Source organism: Leopardus geoffroyi, chromosome C1, assembly GCF_018350155.1.
Source record: "Leopardus geoffroyi isolate Oge1 chromosome C1, O.geoffroyi_Oge1_pat1.0, whole genome shotgun sequence".
Classification (NCBI taxonomy): Eukaryota; Metazoa; Chordata; class Mammalia; order Carnivora; family Felidae; genus Leopardus; species Leopardus geoffroyi.
Window position 1 is genome coordinate 9761127 of NC_059328.1, and position 24760 is coordinate 9785886.

The 24760-nt window shown below is 44.3% G+C and overlaps 1 protein-coding gene across 7 annotated transcripts in view; it reads left to right on the top strand.

Annotated features, from left to right (window-relative positions):
- Positions 1–24760, top strand: part of PRDM2 (PR/SET domain 2) — a 123202-nt gene that overhangs the window by 44816 nt on the left and 53626 nt on the right. For all 7 annotated transcript variants that reach the window (XM_045475705.1, XM_045475707.1, XM_045475700.1 and 4 more), the window contains 2 exons: positions 1036–1188; positions 7330–7456. In XM_045475705.1, coding sequence (XP_045331661.1) covers positions 1036–1188; positions 7330–7456 — 280 coding nt within the window. The remainder of the gene's footprint in view (positions 1–1035; positions 1189–7329; positions 7457–24760) is intronic.

The following is a 24760-nucleotide window of genomic DNA, read 5'->3' on the forward strand; positions in this document are numbered from 1 at the left end:
TTCATATACGTAGGGAAGGAATGGAAGCATCGAGAGTCTTTCCTTTCTTTCCTAAAGAGAAGTAAAAGACTCATTTCTTTTGCTTTATTTTTGACAGGTCTATCACCAGTTGGTCCTGCAGCTCTAGTTCAGTGCCTAATCAAGTGTTTTTACGGTCTAGTTTAGGGGAAGTGAAAAAAAAAATCTATATATATGTGTGTGTGTGTGTGTGTGTGTGTGTACAAAGATAAAAGTTAAAAATAGTTGCTAAATAGACTTTCTTTAAAATGAAGGAATGAGAAGTGCTGGACGCGTGGTAGAGGCCAGTGGGGCGGGGACATTGACCAAGAGTGGATGATCAGGGAAAGTTTCTTGCAGGAGTAAGTTTGATCTGAGTCCTGAAAAGCGGCTTGGGTTTCTGGTCTTGGAAGGACACTGATATTTCCCGAAGTATGTTCCATGACACCTTAGTCCTGACAGATGCTTAGATAAGGTTTGGAGGGTCAGCTGCGTCTGCCAGGGCTTCGTACGCCGTCACTCACGTGGACCTTCGTACTGCACGTTCACTCACCGAAGTTCTTTTTCAGCCTTGCAGTAAAGGGACCCGCCAAACCGTGTGGTCTGGCAGGACCAGGCCCCTGCACTTGACTTGCAGAACAACCCAGAACGCTCAGGGGATTTGGGTGCGGTGGGGCATTGCTGGACGCTCACTCTTCTCAAGTTCATGTAGGGACTAGGACTGTCACTCGTCTTTGTGTACATACAGTATTTGCAGAGCATTTAGAGATCATTAAACACAATTACTACAGTTGTTTAGGTTTAGGAGAGAAAAATGACTCAAGTCCAGATAGAAAAATGAGTAATGAGGATTATCAGTTTTGGATCTCTGTTTTTATCTTTTCTTTTTCTTTTCTTTGCTGCTAATTTAGTTTCTGTGAAGCGTTTTGTAGAGTACTTGGATATGACGAAAAAAAGTTGTCTTAAAAGTTGAAACTGGAAACATTTTAAAGACATTTCTATTTTAACAAAGGTGTTTACCTCCCCCCCCCCCCCCAGGTGTATTACCCAAATTTGGGATGGATGTGCATTGATGCCACCGATCCAGAGAAGGGAAACTGGCTGCGGTATGTGAATTGGGCTTGCTCAGGAGAAGAGCAGAATTTGTTTCCGCTGGAAATCAACAGGGCCATTTACTATAAAACTTTAAAGGTAAGAGTGTTAAAGCTGGTCTGCTCTAGTCACTCTGCGTGCAGTTTTGCAAAAACTGTCCTCACTTGGGACTGACAAGAATGACTTTGCCAACCTTGAAAGGATTATATTTGAAAGTGGTTCATCAACACATGGGAAGGTCTTTGTTTTAAATCTACAGTTGCCACCGCTTTGTGTGCGCTAAAGCACGAAGATCGCGTTAAGTAATTACACCCTGCCCCCTCGCAGAGACCAATGAGTGAGGTGTGTGGCAACTACTTCCCTCCTCCTACGATACGGAGGCGTTACGAACGGTCTGACTGGCAGACGTGTCGACTGTAAGCAGCTGTCGCCAGCTGCAGTGGTTCTGTGCTGACCGAAAACATGTACTTGGTCTTCGGTATAAGGCAGCCTTGGATTATTAGCTTTTCTCTTCTGTAGATGTGATTCAGAATGGAAATTAAACAGAGCGGGTTTCTTCTTCCTGCCAAGTTTTTATTTAGAGACGTTAATTGTGGAGATGAAAAGAAGAGGCAAATCATTTTTTAGAGTTTGTGGTGAGGTCACAGGTCACCGAATGCATTCAGGGTACTGAGTACATTGGGAAGCACTGAGTATCGTCGTATTTCTGCAACAGGCGAGTCTGGGTCTTTGTCCCTGCTCTCAGGTTCTCTGGGAAGGCGAATCTGTACCGATCGTGCACGGAAATGTTCTCTAAAGAGTCTTACGGCTCTAAAGATAGATGATGATTGCTTTTTGGAATACATATGTTTACTAAAATTGCTGTAATTCACATTTCTGTTTATTCACTTCCATTTAAAAATGTCATAGGCTGGGGGACATTCCGTGAAAACAGATTATCTCCACGGAGTTGAAATCTCTCGATGAGCAAGCATTGAAGACCGTGGTCAGCTTTGCAACATGCTGAAATTTGCCTGTGCGGGGGCACTAGGACTTCTGGAAGTTCAGTTAGCACGGAGCTGTTTAATTTTCCTCTGCTGTATTTTTCCTGTCATCTGTAGCCAGTGGGACTGCCCTTTACTTCAGATACACCCATGTCCTTGATTCTAATCCCCGCAGGAGATATTTTTCTGTGGTGTATTCTCATTTAAAACATCTACAACCTTCGTTCTCATTTTCTTTCTGCTGACGGTAATAGCATGATTTCCTAGTAGGTACTACTATACGGTTTTGTTACACTGCTGCAGTTTGAAATTGGAGTCAGAATTTGATTCGAGAATTCATGCGTTGTCTCTGAAATTTACTTGAAGTGAGCATTACATCTGGTTAAATCGAGGTAGGATCCTGATGGAGATGAAGGGCGGGCGAAGGGATGAATAGGAGGGGATCGAGGGAGTAGAAGCGAGGTTCCAAGGGAGAGCATGTCCGGGGTGACGTTCCCTCGCTGCGGTTCCTTGGCAAGACTTCCGGTTAAAATGTGTTCACCTCCCTGGTAGCAAATCTGAGAAACAGTGAGAAGCAAGAGAGAATAGTGTTTGGGAGAGTGAACTCTGAAGCCCGACTGCTGGATTAAATCTGGGCTTGCTGTGTGACCCAGGGCAAGCCATTGGGACTTTACCTAGCCGTGCAACCGTAGGCAGCTCACCTTTCTGTGCCTTAGTTCCCTCATTTGTAAGATACAGAGAAATACAGTATCGACCTCACGGTGTTACCATGATTACACAGGTCAGTAGAGGTAGAGCTCTAGCGCCTGCTCAGGGCTAAGTGCCGGCTGTTATTTTTGGTGAGGTGGTATAATGCTGTGGTTAGGAGTGGGGACCTTGGAGCAGACTGGCTTGTGAGTGAATCTGGGCTTCTAGATGTGCTAGCATGAGAAGTCGCTTACACCGTTTTCGTTTTCTCCTCTGTAAAAATGGAGTTAATAGTACAGTTAACACGTCTAGGTGTCGTGAAGGTTAAATGAGCCACTGTAGGTGAGGTTCTGTGAGCAGTTCCTAGCCTAACCGAAGTGCTCCCAAGCGCACGACTACCACCATTCTTACCTGTCTCTGTCTGAAGTGACATAGTTCTGTCTTTGCAGACTTCCCCCGGTCCTGACCTTTGGTGTTTGCTCACGTATGCGCAAGACCTTTCAGATTCCTTGCTAGTGATTATCTAACTACAATCTTCCGGAAAAAGCTTTCTGTGGGTTAGGTTTTGTAAATGAAACTACATGTGATGTTCTTCTTGGCTATGTATAGCCTCCTCAACTATTACCCAGATAATTAGGAAATCTCAAGACTGGTTTTGTTTGTAGTATGATGAGAAACTATTTTAAATTTCTGAAAGTTAGTTGTTAGCCTGTCATCCATTCATTCATTTCTTCATTACTTTGATAAACATTTATTGAGAGTCTACTGTGTACTAGGTGTTGTCCTGTGATAGTGAACAGGACGGTCTCTGGTCTCCTGGGACTGCAGTTTATGGCAGAGGAGGCAGATAATAAACAATGAGTAAAATGATAATTTTGTGAAATTACATAGTTTTATATATATATATATATATATATATATATATATATATATATACACACACACACTCCGTCCCTCCTCGTGGGTCAGGGAAGACAAGACAAATGTGAAGCCCCTCTCCCCACCCTCGTACCATGGGAAGGAGCCAGGCACACAGAGATCTCTGCAGAAAGAACAGTCTAGGAAGAGGGGCCCCAGTAGAAGCAAAGGCCTTGAAGTAGGGATAAGCTAGACTTTTTTTTTTTTTTTAAGGACTAGAACAAAGGCCAGTGTGGCTAGAGCGAGGAGAGGAATGATAGATGAGGCTAGTGAGGTGGCCAGGGGTCAGATCAGGTGCGGCCTAGTGGCCTGCAGGGAGAAAGGTGAATTTCAGTCTTCAGTTCATCCACTTGAGAATTGAGGCGTCTGATCTGTGACTTTGAAGAGAGCATATGTTGGGGATAGATTGTAGGTGGCTGAGCGTTGACGTGCTTTGTGTGTTCCTGTAATTCTGGAGGATTTCTCTTATTTTGACCTCGTGTCAGGAATATTTATTGGAACCTTGCCTCTTCCTAATTTGTCTGGTAAGATTTCAGGTTTATATTTGCTGATATTTCGATAAGAGAGTGTGCTTGGTTGTATTGTAAGCCTGTCAGAACCCAAAGGAAACACTGACAAAGTCTTCTTGTTGTTGTTTTGTTGAACATCAACATACACAATATACAAAAAAGAGGTTTTTTGGACTTTAAACTTTACTTTTTATTTATTTATTTATTTATCAAAAAAATTTTTTTTAGATGTTAATTTATTTTTTTGAAGGAGAGGGAGACAGAGTGCGAGTGGGGGAGGGGCAGAGAGAGAGGGAAACACAGAATCCGAAGCAGGTTCCGGGCTCTGAGCTGCCAGCACAGAGCCCGATGTGGGGCTGGAACTCACAAACCACGAGATCATGACCTGAGCCGAGGTCAGATGCTCAACTGTCTGAGCCACCCAGGCACCCCATCAACTTTACTTTTTAAAATGTGGGTTTGTATTTAATGTGTTTAGGACATAATTTTTCTTCTCTGCAATTTGACTTACAAAATCTTAACTGTGCTCTTATAAATAAAATAAATAGATCGTTTTCCTCTTCATAAAGGTCTCTTGTGTAGCTGTTTTACTACGAAGTTGGGAAAGCTGTAACTCCATAATACAATAATCTCCCACTTGCTAACAGTTTTGCAGGTTGTTCAATAGCTAACAAATCGGGTTGCTCTTAACCTAGATGTTCACCAGCTCATTAGCTATTTAGACATGTTATATTATATTTAAGAACAGATTCTGTTGTGTTTTTACATTGTATGTTTTGCAACAAAGGAGTACCATCCTAAATGAAGAGTTTGTGTTGTTTATCTTCACACAGTTGCTAGTACAGTTAGTACTCTGCAGAAGATTGCAGTGGATGAGCAAGGAAACTTAAGCTCAGAGTCTGGGAGGTATCTTGAAAATGCCCAGTGGGTATCTTATAGCCGTTGTTCCCGTTATGCTGTTTAGGTTAGGAATAAATTTGGAACAATTTTTCCTTCTCTTTTGCATGTTTCTTTTCTTACTTTGGTCTTACTGAAATCCTCACTTGCTTATATGAACCCTAATCATTTCAAATATTATATGATACCACCGTTTCATAAATATGTGGCTTACAAAATAGTAGAGAAGCAAACTATACATTTGGAACTAGAAATAGCTGACTTAAATAAAAAAGCCTGTCCTTCAGCAGAAACAGATTTAGCTCATCAGAATGCCAAAAGACATCTGTAAGGATTACTTCAACTCATTAAAAGCCCGTATATTAGATTAAGTTTTTTTGGTTTAGGTGCAGCTGATTCAAGAAGGAAAGTAATAGTACATTGGTTTAAAGATGAGAAAATGGCAGGTTTTAGCCTTCTCTGGGGGAGCAAAGAAAACAGTTGTTATATTCTTTTAAAGAATTCAGAATATCTTAAATTGGGACTATATAAACTGAGTTTTGCAGAGAAGGAAACGAAGTAATGTCTACTTTCAAGGGCTTTATCTAGATGGGAAGGTATGTTCAAATGAGGAGCTATGCTGTTTCTCAACAGGCATCTCCGATGGAATTCACCTGCACTTAAGAACAAGGCCATCGCCTTCCATAATCATAGTGCAGTGATCAAAATCGGGAGGCTAATACTGACACAATATTTTATTAGCTAATCTATACACCTTTTCACATTGTTAGTTGTTCCGTTCATGTCCTTATAGGAAAAGAATGCTCGGTTGCATTCAGTTATAATGTCTTGTCTCCTTAGTTTGGACAGTACTTCAGTCTTTATCTTTTATAACCTTTCAGTTTTGAGAGACTGGTCAGTTATTTTGTAGAATGTCGCACAGTTTGGGCTTTTCTTAGGTCTCATGATTAAATTATGGTTATGCTCTTCAGGCAGAGATCTCCATAAGTGATGTTCTTTTCTGTGCGTTGTATCAGGAGGCACATGATGTTGATTTATGTAATTATAAGGATACTGTTTTTCCCTTTGTAATTAATGAATGTTCTATGAGGAGATATTTTGAGACCATGCAAATAGTCAGTTACACCCAAAATTTACTTCCTAGTTTTAAGCATCTATTGATGAATCAATTATTACTGCACTGATTGCCAAATGGTGATTTTCGAATTCCATTATTTGTTTTTCATTGATTAGTTGGGATCTACTATAAGGAAGAGCTTTCCTTCTTATTGACTTCATTCATTTATTTGTATCAGTATGGGCTGATGGGATTCTTACTTTATTCAGTGGGTTTTACTTGGAATTTTACTTGTATTGTTACTCTTGGAACTTTCTGAATAGATGAGTCATTGTGCATAGATGAGAAACCACTAAGCCATTCCTTAAATTCTGTTGAGGAATGTGATGTGTCTACACTCGGTGTGTTTTTTTTCTTCAAGATCTTCTAGGCGTAATCAGCATGGTGGTGGTATATGTCCTCGCTACTCACATGGCTGTTAAGAGTTAATGTTTTAGGAGCATAGTACCTGTGAGGTACTTTTAGGAATTTAAAAGTTGTCTGGTGCAGAGGGCGAGGCAGTGGCTTCTCCCTGGGCTCGAGCAGGTCGGTGGCAGATCCTAGAGAGTAGAGTGCGCGGACGCCTGCGTCTTCCGTGCCGCCTCTTACTTTAGCATTTCCGTGATCTCGTTAGCTGTGCGTTTTTAAATGTGCAATGACATACACTTCTTCCTTAACATGCTGAACTTGCTCTTGGCATCCGAAACGTACGCTGGTAATTAATTAGCGTTCAACACTTCTCTTCCCAAAGCACCTGGTTCTGTTAAATTACGCTTTCTATTTCTCATCAGCTCCGATTTCGTGGGCAAAATGGTTCCGTGTTTTATTTTTCCTTCTGCGTGGGCAGTCGTGAGGCTGCGAACAGTGAGCTGCTTCGGTAGTGTAGGGCAGTTTGGAGTGGACGGCGGTCGCGCCCAGCCAGGTCCGTAGGTCCGCCCGCGCGGACCCGGGGGAAGAGGAGGCGGGCCGGGAAATGAGGTCCTCCCTCCAGCAGAGGGGCCCTGCCCGCGGCCGCCAAGGGTTAAGGAGCCCTTCCTGCCGGGCTGGCCTGGCTCGCCGCCCCAGCTGGGAGCGCCGCCCCCGCCCCGCCCCGCCCCGCCAACAACCGCCGCTCTGATTGGCCCGGCGCCTGTCTCTTCTCTCCCCGCAGCCAATCGCGCCGGGCGAGGAGCTCCTGGTCTGGTACAATGGGGAAGACAACCCCGAGATAGCAGCTGCGATTGAGGAAGAGCGAGCCAGCGCCCGGAGCAAGCGGAGCTCCCCGAAAAGCAGGAAAGGTAGGAGCCCGCGCCGCCCCGGCTCCCCCGCCGCTGTCGGACCGGACCGGGCCCGGGCTCGGCCGAAGCCCGCGGCGCTCCGTGACCTTCCCCGGCCCGGCCCGGCCCCAGCCCGCGATCCCGGCCCCCGGTCGTCCCCCTCCCTCCTCCCCTCCCCAGGGCCGCTGCTGAATCACGGCCGGACGCCGCGCTCGGGCTCTTGGCTAACTTGGGGCCGAGAAGCCGGGCGCGCAAAAGTGAGCGGACCGAGCGCCGGGAGGGTCGGCCGAGGGCTACTTGTCACTTCGATCGGAACCTCCGGAATAGCCGCACTTGCGGGAGGGAGCGGCGGCCGGTCTCTTCCAAAGCCCTGCGCGCCCGGCGTATTCTTAGCTTTTTTTGTGTGTGCCGTTCGCCAGCGAACGCGTCACGAAATGTGTTCCGAGGGTGACATTTCCAGGTCTGCAGATTCGTGCGGCCAGGGCCGGGCCGGGCGCGCGGCGGCGGGTGCGCTCGTCTCCAGGGGCAGAGAGTGGGCCGGGCGGGCCGTGCCCCGCCGCTCTGTCCCCCGCGCCGCCCCGGCCCGGCCCCGGACGGAGCTGGGCGCCTCGGCTCGGGGCCGCGCGGCGCCGGGCCCGCCGCTCCTCACTGCCCGCGGCGCGGGGCCGGGCCGGGCCGGGACAGGCCCCGCCACTCCTGTCCGCGCCGGGCCGGGCCGGGCCGGGCCGCGCCGCGCCGCGCTGCGCACGATTGCAACACTTGGGGTGGGCGAAGGTCTGAGCGCAGCAGACCTCGAAATTAGGCCAGTAACAAAATGGAAGTTGAAGACTGTGCCGTTTTGTCACTTTTGACTCAACTCTAATAGTTTTAGTTTGTTTTACGATGTTTTCGAACAAAAGGCAAAGCGTAGTCACACTTATAAGGGGGAGGGGATAATTTCTGGGTAGGAAAATAGTTTGGTTGGATGTATCATATTTCCAGCTGGCATTCGGACACGTTGGGATTTTTTTTTTTTTTTTTTAATGACGAATTTTAATGTGAATTCGCGAATCTTTCGTAGAGCCCAGTTTGAATATAAGCCAAAGCACGGTATGGTAGTTCCGTACTAATATAAATCCTTTTTTGTTCGTTTTTTTTTCCCCCCCTTTTTTTGGCCTGCTTTAGGTCTTACGTAAATTTTTGTAGTCATCAGAACTCTCGAGTTCGTCCTTTATTCAGAACATTGCCAAGTGAGTTGTGGAAGTCCGATTGTAAAGAAAACCATAACATAAACCTGATTTTGGAGGAATGTAAAAATAATATTTGAAAACATAGGCAAGAAGTTCATTCTGATTTTTTCCATTACATATTCTCTGTATTTCTCAGTGTAATGTGAATACAGCTAACTCATCCCAGGAGACAGTTGGTGGGTCTTTTATTCAATACATGTTTTTAATTTACTGAATGTTATTTTTGTCACTCTTTTAGGTCATTAAATGCTTTGATCTTGAATCAGATGATCAGGGTCTAGAAAATTCCTAAGTGTTTTTTTCTACTGTTGTAACTGAGTTTTACAGTTTTTGTTGATTTTAGGCTTAGTGAATAATTGTTTACATATTTTAGTTCTTTTATTTAGTGTTCTTTTTGTAAGTGATGCCACCAGCCTCTCCAGGTAAGTTGCGATTTATTTGCAGGGACTAGAGTTTGAGGGGAAGCGGAGATCTTTACTCTGCTAAGTATAACTAGTCATATATTTAGATATATTCATAGCTTATTCGCAGCTTCTCTCAGGATTTTCTCTGTTCAGCATACTTTAGTGTGCATGTTTAGAACATTTCATCATTTTCTGCTTTTTTATTTATTCCTGAATTTTATTTTCTCTTCTTTTAGATGGATGTGGAAAAAAAAAAAAAAACCTGAAAATAAACTTTTTGTTTTATTAGTGATAGATGAATTTACACATGTTCATTTTTATACATGCCTAGATTGCTGGGTTTTCCTGTTGAGTGAAGTAGTTTGTACTTAACTCTGGGAAGCCTATAATCCACTGAATCTTAGGTTTTAATGAAAATACTTGCATGAAGCTTACTCTTGGAACTTAACAGTCTGTTTTGAACCACTTACTGGTAGAGTCCTGAAGTTTAAGAGAGTTTAAATAATGAGTCAAACCTTTTTTGCTTTTAAGTTAAATACTCTGAAAGCTAATTTATTGCTTGCAAAGACCTGAAACGGAGAACTGTTCATTTTAACTCGGTTCTGTTTAGGTCTTATGTGTGACCTCAGACATTTAAATAGTTTTGCAGGCAGTGATGTCAGAGAGTTAATCGACATAAATTTCATCCAGTAGCATGTTAATTTAGTAATTCTGAAAGCCACATGTTGAAGGCACGCAGCTGACAGGTAGACTGACAGTGGCCTTCGCTTCATTTTGGCTGTGAGGCCGGCAGACAGAAACAAAGGGCTGAATTCTTCAGAGTTCTGGGCCTCGGCTCCTTTGCATGACAGCTGCTGTGCCTACAGCTGTGCAATGCATGTGGCGCCTTTCAGAATTCATCACATCGCTAGTGGGTCATGAGGCGTGTTCTGGGCAGTAAAAAGCCCTGCTTCCTTTACAGAGTGGCCTCTTCTCTCTGTTTTTGTCTCTCTTACTCATTCATTCATTTGTTCCTTCATTCATCTAATGTTTCTCTTCTTTTTTAAAAAATTTTAAAAAGTTTATTTCTGAGAGAGAGACACACACACAGGCAGACAGACAGATCATGAGCAGGGGAGGGGCAGGTCCAGAGAGGGACACAGAATCCGAAGCAGGCTCCAGGCTCCGAGCTGTCAGCACAGAGCCCGGTGTGGGGCTCGAACTCACAAACCATGAGATCATGACCTGAGCTGAAGTCGGACGCTTAACCGGCTGAGCCACCCAGGTGCCCTACAACTAATGTTTCTTGAGCCCCTGCCGTGTGCCAGGCGCTCTGCTAGGTTGTATGGTGTGCACTGGTGAGCAGAAAAGAAGCAGTGGCCTGGAGTCTAGTTGGGGGAGACCAACATTAAATCTGTGAGTTGCTGATCAGCTCCTGGATGGTTGGCATGGAACAGGCTCTCCATCAATATTGGTTGATTGGCAAACAAAGACCCACACAAACTTGTAGCGAAGGAAGAGAACACAGTGTTGTGAGAATACAGTTCATGTTGTCTCTGACCAGGGAGCGTGTCGGTTTGCCATGGGCCAAAGATGTGCATACATTGGGTATTTCAAACTAGAATTTTGGATTCTCAGCTTTGTTTTTCAGCCTAGCTTCTTACATGTCTGAGCAGCCCGTTAGGAGATCGAGCATGAGAATTTCTTGGATGGGACAGATCAGCCTTTCCAGGTAGAGAAGAAGGGAGGGCTTTTAGTGTCAGATGTTTCAGCGATTTCAACTTGAACTGTAGGAAGATTATAATCTGTGAAGTAACCTAGAACGTATTTCTAAGGATTTACCGTCTTCTCGATTTGTGCCGTTACTGTGAGAAGAGATGGAATTTGCGTGTTAGCAGTAAATAATGACTGTTGGCAAAAGGGCTTTTAAAGTACAGAACGTAAGAGCAGGATCCGAATGTGGTGTTGCCCTGCTGTCTCTTGGCTACAGAAGATCCTTACCTGAAGTTCTTTTCCCCTAAGGAAACAATAGCGGCTCCCACAGATGGGCTTAGCGGAAGGAATGCAGAACTTGGGGCTTTGGGCTTTTGACCAGGTGTATCACTGGGGAAATCGTGTCACCTTTCTGGGGGTCCAGTTTCCATAGCTTTAAAAATGGGCGTCCTAACGCAGAGTAGTCTCTGTGCTACCTAACCTCGTGGGGTTGCTGTCAAGAACGAACGAGATCATACAGAACAGCCTGGCGCACACCTGTCCGTTGGAGCCGTAAGTGCCACCGATGGAATGTGGCTGACAGTTCGTGTTTCTTGCGGAGGAACTACCGAGTTTGTGACTCATTTAATCAGCTGGTATTTGTGGAGGATTTCTGTAAGCCCAAAATAAGCAGCGGGCCTCTCCACTCCTGTTTCCCATGGCAGAGCCTAACTGTGGCCCTTCACCCTTATTTTAGGCCTACTGCTACCCTTTTCGTGCTCACAACAGATTCGAGAGAAGGAGGTATTTCTACACTTGATCTTAGCCGAAAGGCTGAGAAGCGATGAGGAGGTATTTCTAGCAGCAAATAGTTTTGACGCCTGATAGCTGGACAGTGAAGGAGGCAGTTTATACCAGAAGCGGCAGTGAATTGGAAGAGTATATATAGCTCCTTAAGGTTACCCGAGAGGCTTAGAAGAATGTAAATAGTCCCTGAGAATACCAACTAGTTTATAGTGTTTATCTAGGTGACTCGTAGTACTCACAGAACAGTTAGATTATAATCCGTTTCAAGAGGAAATCTTTCACGTATCTCTGTAATCAGAGTCATTCAAGTAAAAAACCGTGGTACCGGGAAGAACACTTAAAGTTTTCTATAGTTGCACATATTTCGAATTCTTTCTTCTCCAAAGGTGACAAAGCCTATATACACACTTGAATGGGAGGTAAGAGAGCCACGTGCAGAGTGACTTGGTCTGAGGCCATTTAAGGAAACAAAGTGGGCAGCGGGGAAGGAGAAGGGGACTCGGCTGGGCTCCCCGGGTGGTCTCTTTCCAAAGAGTGGAGGGATGAGAGTGGGGAGGATGTGCGCAGGAGCCCTAGGGGACTGTCGGCAGGTCGGAGAAGTGGCGGAGGTCTGGAGGGTCTCCCTGATGTGACAGGCATTTGCCGTGTCCGACACTGCTAGGTGCCCAAGTTACAGCGGAGAACGACAACGGCCAGGGTTTCTGCTCTCATGGAATGTATGTTCTAAAGAGCAGGGGGATGACCTGATGAACAGTATGAACAGTCAACCGATGAACAGTATGAGTTTTGTCACGTTTCATGTGTATGAGACACGGTGTGACTGTTAGATGGGTAGCCAGAGGTGGCCTTTCTGAGTCTTTGGCATGAATGACACAGGGGTGGGCCCGGGCAAGTTCAGCTCCAGGGAGAGGGACCAAGCTGGAGGTTCCGTCAGCAGTTGGGGAAATTTCTTGCTGGGGTCGGGGGCGGGAGAGGGTAGGTGGTGGGTGCATGGAGGGGCCACTTAGAAACCCGCACAAGTGTGGTTGTGTCATGAAACTCAGCTCTGTAAATGGATGTATTGGCCTTTTTTTCTGCCAGGCACTCACTGTACTTAGTGGCTGGGTTGGTACGGAAAATTAGAGAGATGAGTAAAACATTCAGGGAGGAGCTTTTCATCCATCTTAACGTGGCTCAGTGCAGGTCAGGCTCACTAGGTGTTCCAGTCTGCGTGTGTTGGGGGGGGGGTCCTGGGTAGGAAGGGGGGCAGGCGGGAGGACATGCTGCTGCTGTGTAGCGACGAAGCAGAGCACAGTGGGGGGGACTTCTAGGAAGGATATTGAGGAGGGAAGGAGGAAAGACCAATGCATGAGTTGGGGAAGGAAAAACTCGGGGAGACACAGGAGGTCACGGGTCGCTGCTGGGCAACGGGTAAAAGACAGATGTGGCGAGAGGCTCTGACGGAGGCATGGAGCATGCTCCCTCCTGGGCACCGGCCCACGGGGCTGCAGCCGGGAGCCCCAGGTAGTGCTGCGCTCTCTCCCTCGGGCATTCCTGCTCAGCCTCTACTTCTGTGGTGTGCACACCTTCTCCGGAGGAGGAGACCGACACTTAGCGAGGTTGGGTAACTTGTCCAAGCTCCTTGCCGGTGGCCGTCAGCGTCAGAACTTGAACCCAGGTTTTCCATGCCTTTTCTTCTACGGGATATGCTGCTTTTCGTCCAGGTCTCCATGGGGCGGGCAGCAGCAGCAGATGTGACAACACTGGTTCCGTTTAAAGTTAAAGAATATGTGTAGTAAAAGCTGAGAGGACAAGGGTACTTCAGTGGTGTTTGCCGTCCTGGTGTCTTACAGCAGCCGATGGCTCTTTTTAATGCGTTTATTTTTGACGGAGAGAAGAGAGCATGAGTGGGAGAGGGGCAGAGAGAGAGAGGGAGACACAGAATCGGAAGCAGGCTCCAGGCTGAGGTGTCAGCACAGAGCACGACGCGGGGCTTCAACCCACGAACCACGAGACCCTGACCTGAGCCAAACGAAGTCGGACGCTCAACCGACTGAACCACCCAGGCACCCCCGGATGGCTCTTTTTGAGGCTCTGGCCAAAGCTGAAGGGCAGAGGCCTGTCTGAATGATGGATGCCTGGCCGTGGTGCCTGAGGATGATGGCAGATGGGCCCTGAACCTTGTGGGCATCTGGTGGGCAGGTCCTGTGCCTACTTCGAGGGCACTCCTTGGTAGTTCTTGTTTGCTTGTAGGGCACGGGCAGTTGGAGGTGGTGACTTTCCTGTGGAAATGTGGCCTCAGCATTAAATGCTTGCAAGCCTGCCGTGTTGAACCCAAGTGAACAGTGTCCTAGTTGGTCCCCACGATGGCTCTCACTTGTCTCTGGCTGAGTGATGCCTTTGCTGAGCGTTGGGTCCCATCTCTGATGGTTGCGTGCCAGGTTGGTCCATGTTGCTGTTCCCATGGCCTGTCTTTATTTTTTAATTTTAATTAAAAAGAGTTTCTTTTTTAATCTTGAAGTAATCTGTACAGCCAACGTGGGACTTGAACTGAACAACCCTGAGGTCAGGAATTGCGTGCTGTTCCAAGTGACCCAGCCAGGCACCCCTACGGTGGCCTCTTTTTAAAAGCTTGATACAGTTTTGGTAGTTTTTCAATAGTTGGAGACAGGACATTTTTTTTTTTTTTTTTTTTTTTTTTTTAATTTCTAATTCTGTTGCTACGGATTTGCTCCAAATTTAGGTAATAAATTGGTCGGTAGCTTTGTACCTTTCATGTTTGCTATGTATAACCTTGTTCATAGGGAAATTAAGTGGATTAACTAGAATTTTTCAAAGCCTTTTGCACATTTCAACTGTAGCAGTGGATGAACTTGGAAAAAATCCTAATACATGCCATGATTAAAAACTGCTTCAAACATCATAACTGAGCATATTAGGAAATCTGCTGTGCTCCGTGTGTACTTAGGCTGTTATTCTGGGTCTCCTGTCCATATATAAATTAGAAGGTAAAATTCACCCTAATCCAGAAGATAGATTTGATCATGACTAAGTTTTCTAAAAGGAAAAAGGAAATGAGACCCTTAATGCAAGGAGCTCAAAGTAGTTTAGTTGATACTAAAAATTTAGTTGTAATTTGAAAGTAAAAAACAAAACAACTTCCCGTGCTTTCCCTAAATCGGAGTACTCGGTTCTTTTTCTAAATTACAGATTAATTGTTGTTTTTAAAACTCATGGAGTGGCTCCTTTCTGAACTAGGTGGTTTTGCGTTCTGGTTTACAGAGGGGCTATTGCACACATGTGCTTAGTAGAATTACAGAAGGGACTATAGATCTATATGTGAAGTTGCCTGTGAAGAAGTGAGGAATCGGGTAAATACTCCAAGGACACTGTGATGCAGGTTAAACGTTAGTAGTTCTCCAGACAACCTTAGGCTGGAAGAAGTGTTGCCCCTGTTGGTTTCAGATAGGCTGGCGTGCTCGCGTGGCACTCACGCTGTCTGTTCACGTTTTACATGCTGCCAAGGAGAGTTCTAAAGTTTGATTTGATTAATGTTAATAAGCTGGTTGACACAGTTTAGGGAATCTGAGTGGAGAAGCAAGAGTTACTTGAAAACACTACCGTTGTTTCTCCAAGTAAAAAAGATGAATGAATACTGGAAGCAGCCGTTTCTCGTTATTGCCACTCCGATTCAAACACGGTCAGACCTTACAAGGGTTCTTGGCTGGAATTCATTCCTTCTGATGTATTTTGATTCGGACCTATCCCGTGATTTGACATTTAACCTGCGCATCCCGTCGTTATGTGTCGAGTTGCTGCTTTCTGTTAATGGCGGGAGTGACGGCAGTGACTCCATGAGTGTGTGTCACACGTGCCTGGCCCTGTGCTTGGTGCTCCGTAGACAGCATGGCTGATGCTCCCAGTAGCGCGGCAAGGACTGGATCCTTCTCTGTAGATGAGGGAACTGGTGCTTGGGGCGGGGGTTATGTGGTTGGCCCAAGTTCACGTGGCTCCTACAATATTTGGCTCTGTCTTGCCTAAATCCAGTGTTTATTCATAGTGTTTCTGAGTGGGACAGCTATACTGAATAAGTAGCAGTGTTTTATAAGGCTTTACTAATTAGCCAGGATGTATTTTCACTACTCACTGTAGAATTGCCCACTTTAATCCTGAATAATCAGGCAGTGTGATTAAGTGAAGCCTTTGGTATTAGAAAGCTACCTTATGGTGAGAACTAATGCCTTCAGTTATTTTTGCTTTGGGGGTTTATGGATTGAAGAGATTTATTGTGTTCCTTTGAGCACCTCAAACAAACAGTTTTTAAAAACACTGACATTACGTTTTTGTCCCTTGTTAGCTGTTGTTTGTTAGGTGTTTTTTTAATGGCATTTGTTGGTTTGGGCTTCAGATGAATGGGATTCATTCCATTTTTCTTAAGTTGTACATTGTTTTTGAAGTCATTTTAGAAACCACAAGAACAGAGAGAGACATTGCCTTGGCCTAGGTCCCTGTGCAGTGTGGACGGTGGGCAGGGAGGAGCTCTTTTCACTTCGTCTTATTGGTGATTTCAAGATGATGATGTGTTGTTCTGCTTCCTTCTTGCACCAGTGTGCTTTTGTGGAGAATGATGGGCTCTTAAACTGAATACAATATAATTCTTAAAAAGTTTTCTTAAGCTGAGTGTTCTGGATCATTAACATGTTTTAATTTACGTACACTCCAAAAATTAAATCTAGAAACTGATGGCAAGTGCAGTTCTGATTTGTTGTGGGGTTAAATCATGCTTATTGTTAGTTTCTTTCACTCTTACGATGTGACACTAACAAAAGAGAGGGACTTTGTTTTATTTATTTATTTTTGTTTTGTTTTGTCAAAGTGTTTATTGGGGTGGAGGGGATGGTAGCTTTTTTATTTATTAAGAGGAGCTCATTTGAACTGTTTGAAGCAGCACTTTGTTAAGAGACTTTGTTTGCTGTTCCCATTCTAGTGGCTTGACTCATTTAGGAGGAAAAGCATGAAAAGAAACAGCGAGAAAGGAGTTGCCCTAACCTGTCCTTGTGCACTCTTGAATTTTCCTAACGAGGGGCAGGGGTTGGTTTCTTAATTGTAATTATTCCACCGCAGAGTCTTTGGAACATGTATGCGTATGTAAGAATTTTGAAACTTCTTGAGTTTGTAACAAAGTGTAATACAGCCTTTTCTACCTGAACTTTTTTTTGAAGTTTATTTATTTTGAGAGTGAATGAGCGTGAGCAGGGAAGGGGCAGAGAGAAAGAGAGAGAATCCCAAGCGGACTCTGTGCTGCCGGCGCAAAGTCCGGTGCGGGGCTCGATCCCGTGAACTGTGAGATCATGACCTGAACCTAAATCAAGACTCAGATGCTTAACTGACTGAGCCACCCAGGTGACCTTACCTGAAACTTTATATAAGAGTATTTACTCTTGTCCTTAAAGATTTGGCCTTTTTAAAAAAACGTTTGTTTATTTTTGAGAGAGCGAGCTGGGGAGGGGCAGAGAGAAAGGGAGACAGAATCCCAAGCAGGCTCTGCACTGTCAGCACAGAGCCCAACCTGGGGCTTGATCTCATGAACTGTGAGATCATGACCTAAGCCAAAATCAAGAGTCGATATTTAATTAACTGAGCCACTGGGTGCCCCAAGATTTAGTCTTTAATCCTTAACACCCCACCCCCATGCCTCAAACACACATGGTAAACTGGACAAAACCTCCGCTTTGTAATCTGTGCTTTCATTTTCCAAAGGCATTTTCCTTTCTGTTCTGTCCTTTTTTTCTGTAAGTTAGGAGGCACCTTTGTTTTAAAAGGTTAAAACTTGGCACATATATTAAGAAAGGTTATTAAACGTCTTGAAGGGGTATGGGTAAGAGACTAGAAAATTCCCAGCCTTCTGAAGCATCTGTTGTATCTATTTCCACTTCCCATTTTTTGTAGCCACGGACCCTGAAATTTAAAAAAAAATTTTGATGGAAATTTTCATAATAAGCTGGTACATGTATAGTTATTTTAAGTATTATGTTTTTATATGTATATATATTTAACGTTTATTTATTTTTGAGACAGAGAGAGACAGAGCATGAACAGGGGAAGGGCAGAGAGAGAGGGAGACACAGAATCTGAAACGGGCTCCAGGCTCTGAGCTGTCAGCACAGAGCCCGACGCGGGGCTCGAACCCACGGACCGTGAGATCATGACCTGAGCTGAAGTTGGACGCTCAACCGACTGAGCCACCCAGGCGCCCCTGTTTTAATATATTTTATTTTTTTATTTTTTTATTTTTTATATGTTTATTTACTTTTGAGAGAGCATGCGAGCAGGGGAGGGGCAGAGAGAGAGGGGGACAGACAGAATCTTTGAATAGTTTCAGAGGTTAGAAACTTATTCTAATGATAAAATCATGATACTGTGTGTGTGTGGTATATAAAAATACCAGTTTCTAAAATAAGATTATGATATCTAAAGTCCTTGCAAATTCAATACTTTAAAAACTTTTGCTTACAGGCTTTGATTAATTTAATCAGTGTCTGAATGGTCCAAACCTAATTTGCTAGGTTTAATAAATTAAATGTGTGACACCAGTTATGTGTAGTTGCAGAGGATTATCTTTGCTTTGGTTAAAAAGAAAACCAGGGGATGCCTACTTAGGCTAAAATGCCTCCCCCCGCCCCCCCTTCTGTTAAAGCTGCAGTGATAGTCTTTCCCCTTGTCCTTCTAATCCTTCCTATTGCTGCAGTCTTTTGTAGGTTTCCTGAGACACCACCTGCCACAAAAATGAAGACAGACTGGTTTGTTTTGTTCACCGGTGTTTAGAACCCCAAAACCAATCGTGCAGTGTTTGAAGTGGCGATACAGTTTGGAACTGGCAACAATGCAGTTCCTGTGCCTTCTGTTATTTTTTTCCTACTGTTTGGCTTCTTAGGTTCAGATTGCATTCTCTTGCCAGTTTGAGGTGGAGAGTATGCCCTTTCTGGTTCTGTTGGCTGTATTTTTGCTTCTAACATATAAGATCTTTAGACCCTGTTTCTCTGTGCAGTCAAGCGACTGCTGGTTTTAGGCAGAACGTCTGAGGATCCCTGTGAGGGCTGAGGGCTTCTGCCTCCACCCCCTGCCTCTGGTACCTTCTCTGTAAGCCTAATAATGCTGGCATTAGTGTAGACCAAAGTCTCACATTCATCTCTACCAGGTTTATGCTGCCCGGGGTTTATGCTGTGGGCAGCGTGGCGCTGGTTAGCCGCAGCTCTGATCTTTTACACACGGAACTCTCTGGAACTCTCCTCGTGTAGTTACATATTGTGGATTGTAATTTTTGTAGGTTTAACAATAGGGTCAAAGTTAAAGTGTCTCTCTCACTGGCATTCAAAACAAATAATAAAAGGGAGTAACTATAAATCAATCTTGGAGTTTTGATCAGGGGGCTTAAAATGCCAAATTTGTCTTTAGCAGTTTTATTAGCTGCTAAATACATTGTCACAGAAAGTCTTCCTTGCGTGTGATCGTGTAGTTGATAACAAGATCACATTTGGGTGTGAAGCTTAGTATCTATTTATAGTTTTGGGGTGCACTCTCTCGCTCTCAAACTTAAAAAGAATTCAGGATTAAAAAATGCAAATTGGGGGCACCTGGGTGGCTCAGTTGGTTAAGCAACCGGCTCTTGATTTCAGCTCAGGTCAGGATCTCATGGTTCATGGGTTTGAGCCCTGCATTGGGCTCTGCTCTGACAGCTCCAAGCCTGCTTGGGATTCTTTCTCTCCCCCCTACTCTCTCTGCCCCTTCCCTGCTCACTGGTTTGCTCTCTGTCAAAATAATAAACATTTAAAAAAAAAAAAAAAAAGCCTTAGAAATGGAAATTGCTGTCTGTGTGTCACGGTGAATTCAATTTATGGTTGCAGTAGAGGGTAGAAAATATTAAAATCAAGAAAAAATGATGCTTAATTAAAACACTTTCTGACCCTCTTCAGTTTTAGAGAGACAGGATCCTCTGAATCTCATGGGCAGTTGTCAGAAGTGCATGGAATTGGTAAACTTTGTTTTTATAGTGACTGTTGTGCTATGTCCAACTTAAATTTCTGTGCTAAAGTACATGAGTGTACTGCTTGGGCTTCGTTATTGCTTCTGTATTAGATACAGCTTGATCAATACTTTGCAAACGGATAACCTGCTAAAATGAGCCTGAATCGTGTGTGTCTGTTGTGGGGAGGCGAGCAGGGAAAAATTGGTGACCCAGCTATACCTTTGAGTTCCAGAAGATGTACAGCATGTGGACTTCATTGTGGCATGCCAGAACACGGCCTTGGAGTCGTGAGGCCGGGTTCATATCCTGGCTCCGCCAGTTAATAGCAGTATGACTTTGGACAGGTTACTCCACATGTTTTGATCTTCACTTTACTTGTTGGTAAAATGGGGTAAGATCTGCCTTGTGGGATCACTGCGAGCATTAAGTGAGAGCCTCGTAGGAACATGCCTGCACACTGACCTTGGTCCCATCTTAATTGGTGGGCACTGGTACAATTAGCTCCGTGGTGACTCTGCCCGTGCTTGGACTTATCACGGCACTTCTGAAAAATAAAGGAATAGTTCCAGTATCTCTTAACGTGGCTTAGTGAAATCCATCTGTTTTGCTTCGGTGACATGAAGTGGATTAAGTCGATTGAAAATCAGGTAAGAGGTAAGATGTTATTTGGATCTGCAGCTAGGTACACACCATGGCCCTGGAGAACTCCTCATGTGCTAGAGACCCGCTTTTCTCTCAAAAGCTGTCTTGTTTTACTAGTTACCCAAACTGGGACACCTGTGGTTACATAGATTGGTGGATTAGATAACTCCTGGGATTTGATTTGTTGCGTTTGCCTGGGCAAAAGTAAACATGTTTGTTGCCTAAATGAAGTGTTTACTGTTTTCTTCTCGTTTTTCTGTCACCTCTCTGTGGTCGTAACCGCTTGTGACTACCATACTGTTAGGACCAGATTTCATGCGGTTGACATTTTGGGTGTATTTTGGATACGTTTCCTTAAACATTAAATGATCAGACCGCCTTGAAAGTAAACGTGCGGGAGCAATTTCCATGCTGCACATGACAGATTAGGAAATCTGTCACTTCACATCTTTCTGGATGTGCAGTCAGGAAAAAACAAAAATGTGAAAGAGTCCTTTTCTTACAAGTTACCAGTAAAACTGACAAGACCGTTTTAAGGAAACAAATGCCCCGATTTTCTCTGCGGCAATTTTATTGAATAGTCTAAGGAGTTGGGGTATTTTTCAGGGATCACACAGGTGTACCCCTCCATATGCACGTTCACATAGACTCAGAACTGAACTTGGTGATGACGTAGAGGTCTCTGGGTCTCCAAGTGTATTTATGTCTCTGTGTGACCACCTGGAAAGAGGGGCCTTCACTGTTGCCTGATTTTCAAAGGGGTCTAAGGTTTCTTTCCCAAAAGATTAAGAACCACGAAGTGAGCTGGTATGTTTAGACAGTTGGTTGGAAGCAATAAAATATCAAGGTTACAGGTTAAAAAAAAAACCTGAAATGTACCTCCAGCTTCTGTGGGAGCATTAGTGAGTGTTTGAAGCACTCCGTTCAATCTCTGTCCTCATCCGGACTCGCACATTTCCATAGTGATATCTGGGTGGGATCGTGTGAATCACTGTATAGGACAAATGAACAAAACAAATGGATGAATTCGGGATTGTTAGTGGAAGCAGAATGTCATTGTCTTCCTAAGAAGGAACATATGCTGACAATTTAGACTTGTGGGCGTGGGGTTTCTGAAATCTGTTTAGTAGAATCTCCTGTGGCTAATCCTTACAGTTGGTTCCATTGAGTCTGTGTCAGGCACTGTGCAGCGTTCTTTTTATGCATTGTCAGATTTACTCCTCCTGGTGACAGTATCAGGTAGTGGTCACTAGTGTGTCCATGGTTTGTTCCTGTCTGCCTTAACCAGGAGTATTTCTCCTTAATCAAATCATGGCCCAAGGCTGTGCAATATCGTTTTAGTTTTGTGGATTTCAAGTTGTGTGAGTTTGTGCCCTTCAGGAACCTGTTTTAATCAGAGTGCCACCCCAACAGTGGGGAGGGACAGGAGAGCCCATTCCAGTGTCTTAGATTAGTTGGGGTCAGACCATCTGCAGGAAAGATGTGTGACTTTGGGGGCACAGGAACCTTTTGGGAGCAGGTGAAATGTGACCGGAGTGAGAGGGAGGCCCTTTCTCCTTGCCTTGGGCACCGGCCTGGGAGGCAGCCGTTTAAAATCCTAGTCTTCTGTGAGCCCTTCCTCCCAAGCTTCTTTGTTCCCTGGGGGCGTTATTTTACCCGTGTGTTGGCAAAAGATAGAAGCAGCATCAAGTCAGGATAATGTGGCCTAACCCTGGGACACCAGCCCTGAGAAGATTTTAGTGTGTCTGAAAGGCTGTCTTCTCAGGCCGCACTCCTGAGGAGGGCCCAGCTGGCCAGGGGTCTTCGCTTTACCTGGCTGGCCGGCGATCTACATCATCCCCTCCCCTGTCTCTCTCTGCCCCTTCCCTCTCCCTCCCACCTCTCCGGCTCTCCCTCTTCCTACCTCTCTCTTCCCTTCCCCCTCCCTTGTTTTTATTTTTAATGAGATTCAGATTCTCTTGGACATCTTTTCCGTTCAACATTTGCTTCTTGTTGACATTAGGTAGAGCCTTTCTGCAAAGGGGCTTGGCTTTTCACAGAGTTGGACATAACTTCAATTTTAAGTTATACACACACATACACCCACCCACCCTATATAGCTGTTAACAAAGTGCTTTGTAGATAATAAGCACCCAGGAAAAATCCAAATACTTCCGCTTCACCATGGTTCCAGAAACCTTACAAAGTATGTCAAGGAAAAAATTCTAATCTTGCAAGAATTGAGCTAAATTTGAACAGTAGTCTGATACATGCTAGTGCATCTGAGTGCGAGATGTGTTGTCAAATAGGCTGGTTAGTGGGCTTTTGTTTTTAGGTGCAGATCTTAGGAGAAAAAAATCTTGAATTTAAATGTAATTTGTGACCATAATTTATGAGGAGAATACATTTTAGTTCCTTCTCTGCTTGTGAATCTCTAAAAGACAGCATTTTGAGTTCTCCGAGCAGGCAGATTTGTGCTAGTTGGTGCACATGCATGAGCCTCCAGAGGTCCAGGCTCTGCTCCGGTGGAGTGATGATGTGTCCGTTCACAAGCTCTGATAGAGGCACATCTGCAGGTGTGGCGGAGGCCAGAAGACAGTTGAGGTCTTGGAAAGAAGGGAATGAGATTGCTCCGCTGTAGTGATGAATAGTCTTAAGAACTATACCCGAATAAAATGTCTCATGGTAGACCTAAGTGAGGAGTAGTTTAATATCTCTGTAAATGGTCTCATTTTCATAACCTGTTTCTTAAACCTCTATCAAAATGTGGCATATGAATTTTGCATTTTTAGGAGAAGCAAAATAAAAGCCAGGAAACCATACTCTCATGATTATCATGGCTGACTGCCAAAACGTTGACCCTTCGCTTACACCTGGGAGGCACTCAACATGATTATTTAAATTAGCTTTTTGGTTTAAATAAAGATGGGTGTCCTAACCATGAAGATGGGTATCATAACCGAGTGCAGTGAAACAAGAAAAAGAATACAAGGTATGTGGCTGCTCAAAAGGAGGAGGGAAATTAAATTTTTGTTTGAAGCAATGTGATGCACAGGGAAAAGAGTTGAAGACCCACCAGAAGGTTAGCAGTGGCAGTTTGAATGCTTACCCAGTGTCGTCTGTTGAATGATGTCTCTTGTGACTACACCCCCTTTAAATGTGCGTCTGTTGTGGATTTGGTGTTTCTGAAGCTAGTGCTTGTTTTCTGGACACTTAACAGCAGGTGTACAGGTAGGAGATAGAGAACAGAGAAGCACTTCAGTACTTTCTGCCGTGTAGACAGAGTGGACAGTTGAGACCTTTTCCAAATTGTATGGGTATAAATGGCATATATTAATCTCAATCCATAGTGGCCATTTTTCAGTTGCCTCATTCATTTTGCCTTTGTTAGTCATTTCTGTCAAAAATAATGTATTCATTTATTTTTTGCATAATAGAACCAAATGTTCATCTAGAAAAGTTAGAAAATATGAACACATAAACAGGTCTCCTACCTTCAGCAATAGTCTCATTGCTGGGAGCCACCTGCCAGCATCCTAATCTTCTTGGTTTACATCTGTGGATACATTGTAGCCTGATTTGATTAATTAGTGCTGTGGCTTGATCATTGTTCCTGTAAACATTTCTGTAAACAAATCTAGAGAATGATCTTAAGTGTGGTAATTGTGTCTTCTTTCAGATTTATATCTAGATTTTATTTCCTGAAAGTATTTTTAATCTAAATTGTGCAGTTAATTCATCCGGATATAGAATTGTAAAATTTATCGTAAATGACTTTCCTTTTAGCTGAGGATAACCAGTTCTTGAGGGTGTGGCTGTGCACTCTGTTTTACCGGGTTGCCAGGCTCATGTCGTCACCACCTCCCTACCTAGTTCCCAGTCCTGTTTGTGTGGCCTCCGGGGACTGACACTTGAATTTAAGGTTTTTACTTTGTAGTTGCCCATTCACTTTTTATATGCAAGGTTTTCAGACTTTAGATACATTTTTTTCTCCCTGTAAAATAAAAGCTACTGAAGATCCTTGAGAAGAACCCTAGAAATTAAAGTAATTATAAAGGAGAACAGGCTGGCAGCTTGTTTAAGTTTCAGGGGTATTTGGTTAGTCTCTAGACTCATTTTGTTCATGCCACAAGACTTTGAGGTTCTGAACAGTATAAGGAAATTTAATGCTTTCTTAATTTGAATTTATTAAAGTTTATTTGGGGAGCCTCTTCTGGTATTTGGATTTATCCAGTCAAAGTCACTAAAAGCCTTTTTTAGAGAAATTCAAAGCTCCCTTCAGATGTGATCCTTGCTGCTACTGCCGTCAGCCTAGCACTTGGAAGAGTTGCTGGCTGGACCCTCCACAGGGGCAGAGGCTGTGCACCCCCCCCCCCCCCCCCCCCCCGGCGCGACACAAACATCCCAGGAATTTACACCGGGATCTGCAGCACTGAAAAATCCAGAACTTTTCCATTGTTTCTGTTGGAAGCAAAGCCTAGAGCCCTGTTTTAATACTATGAGCAATTTAAAACCAGAGAGGTTTTATTTTCGTAATTTGCCTCTGGGATTACAGACAGCTCTTGGAGAGTTTAACTCCAGGAAAAGG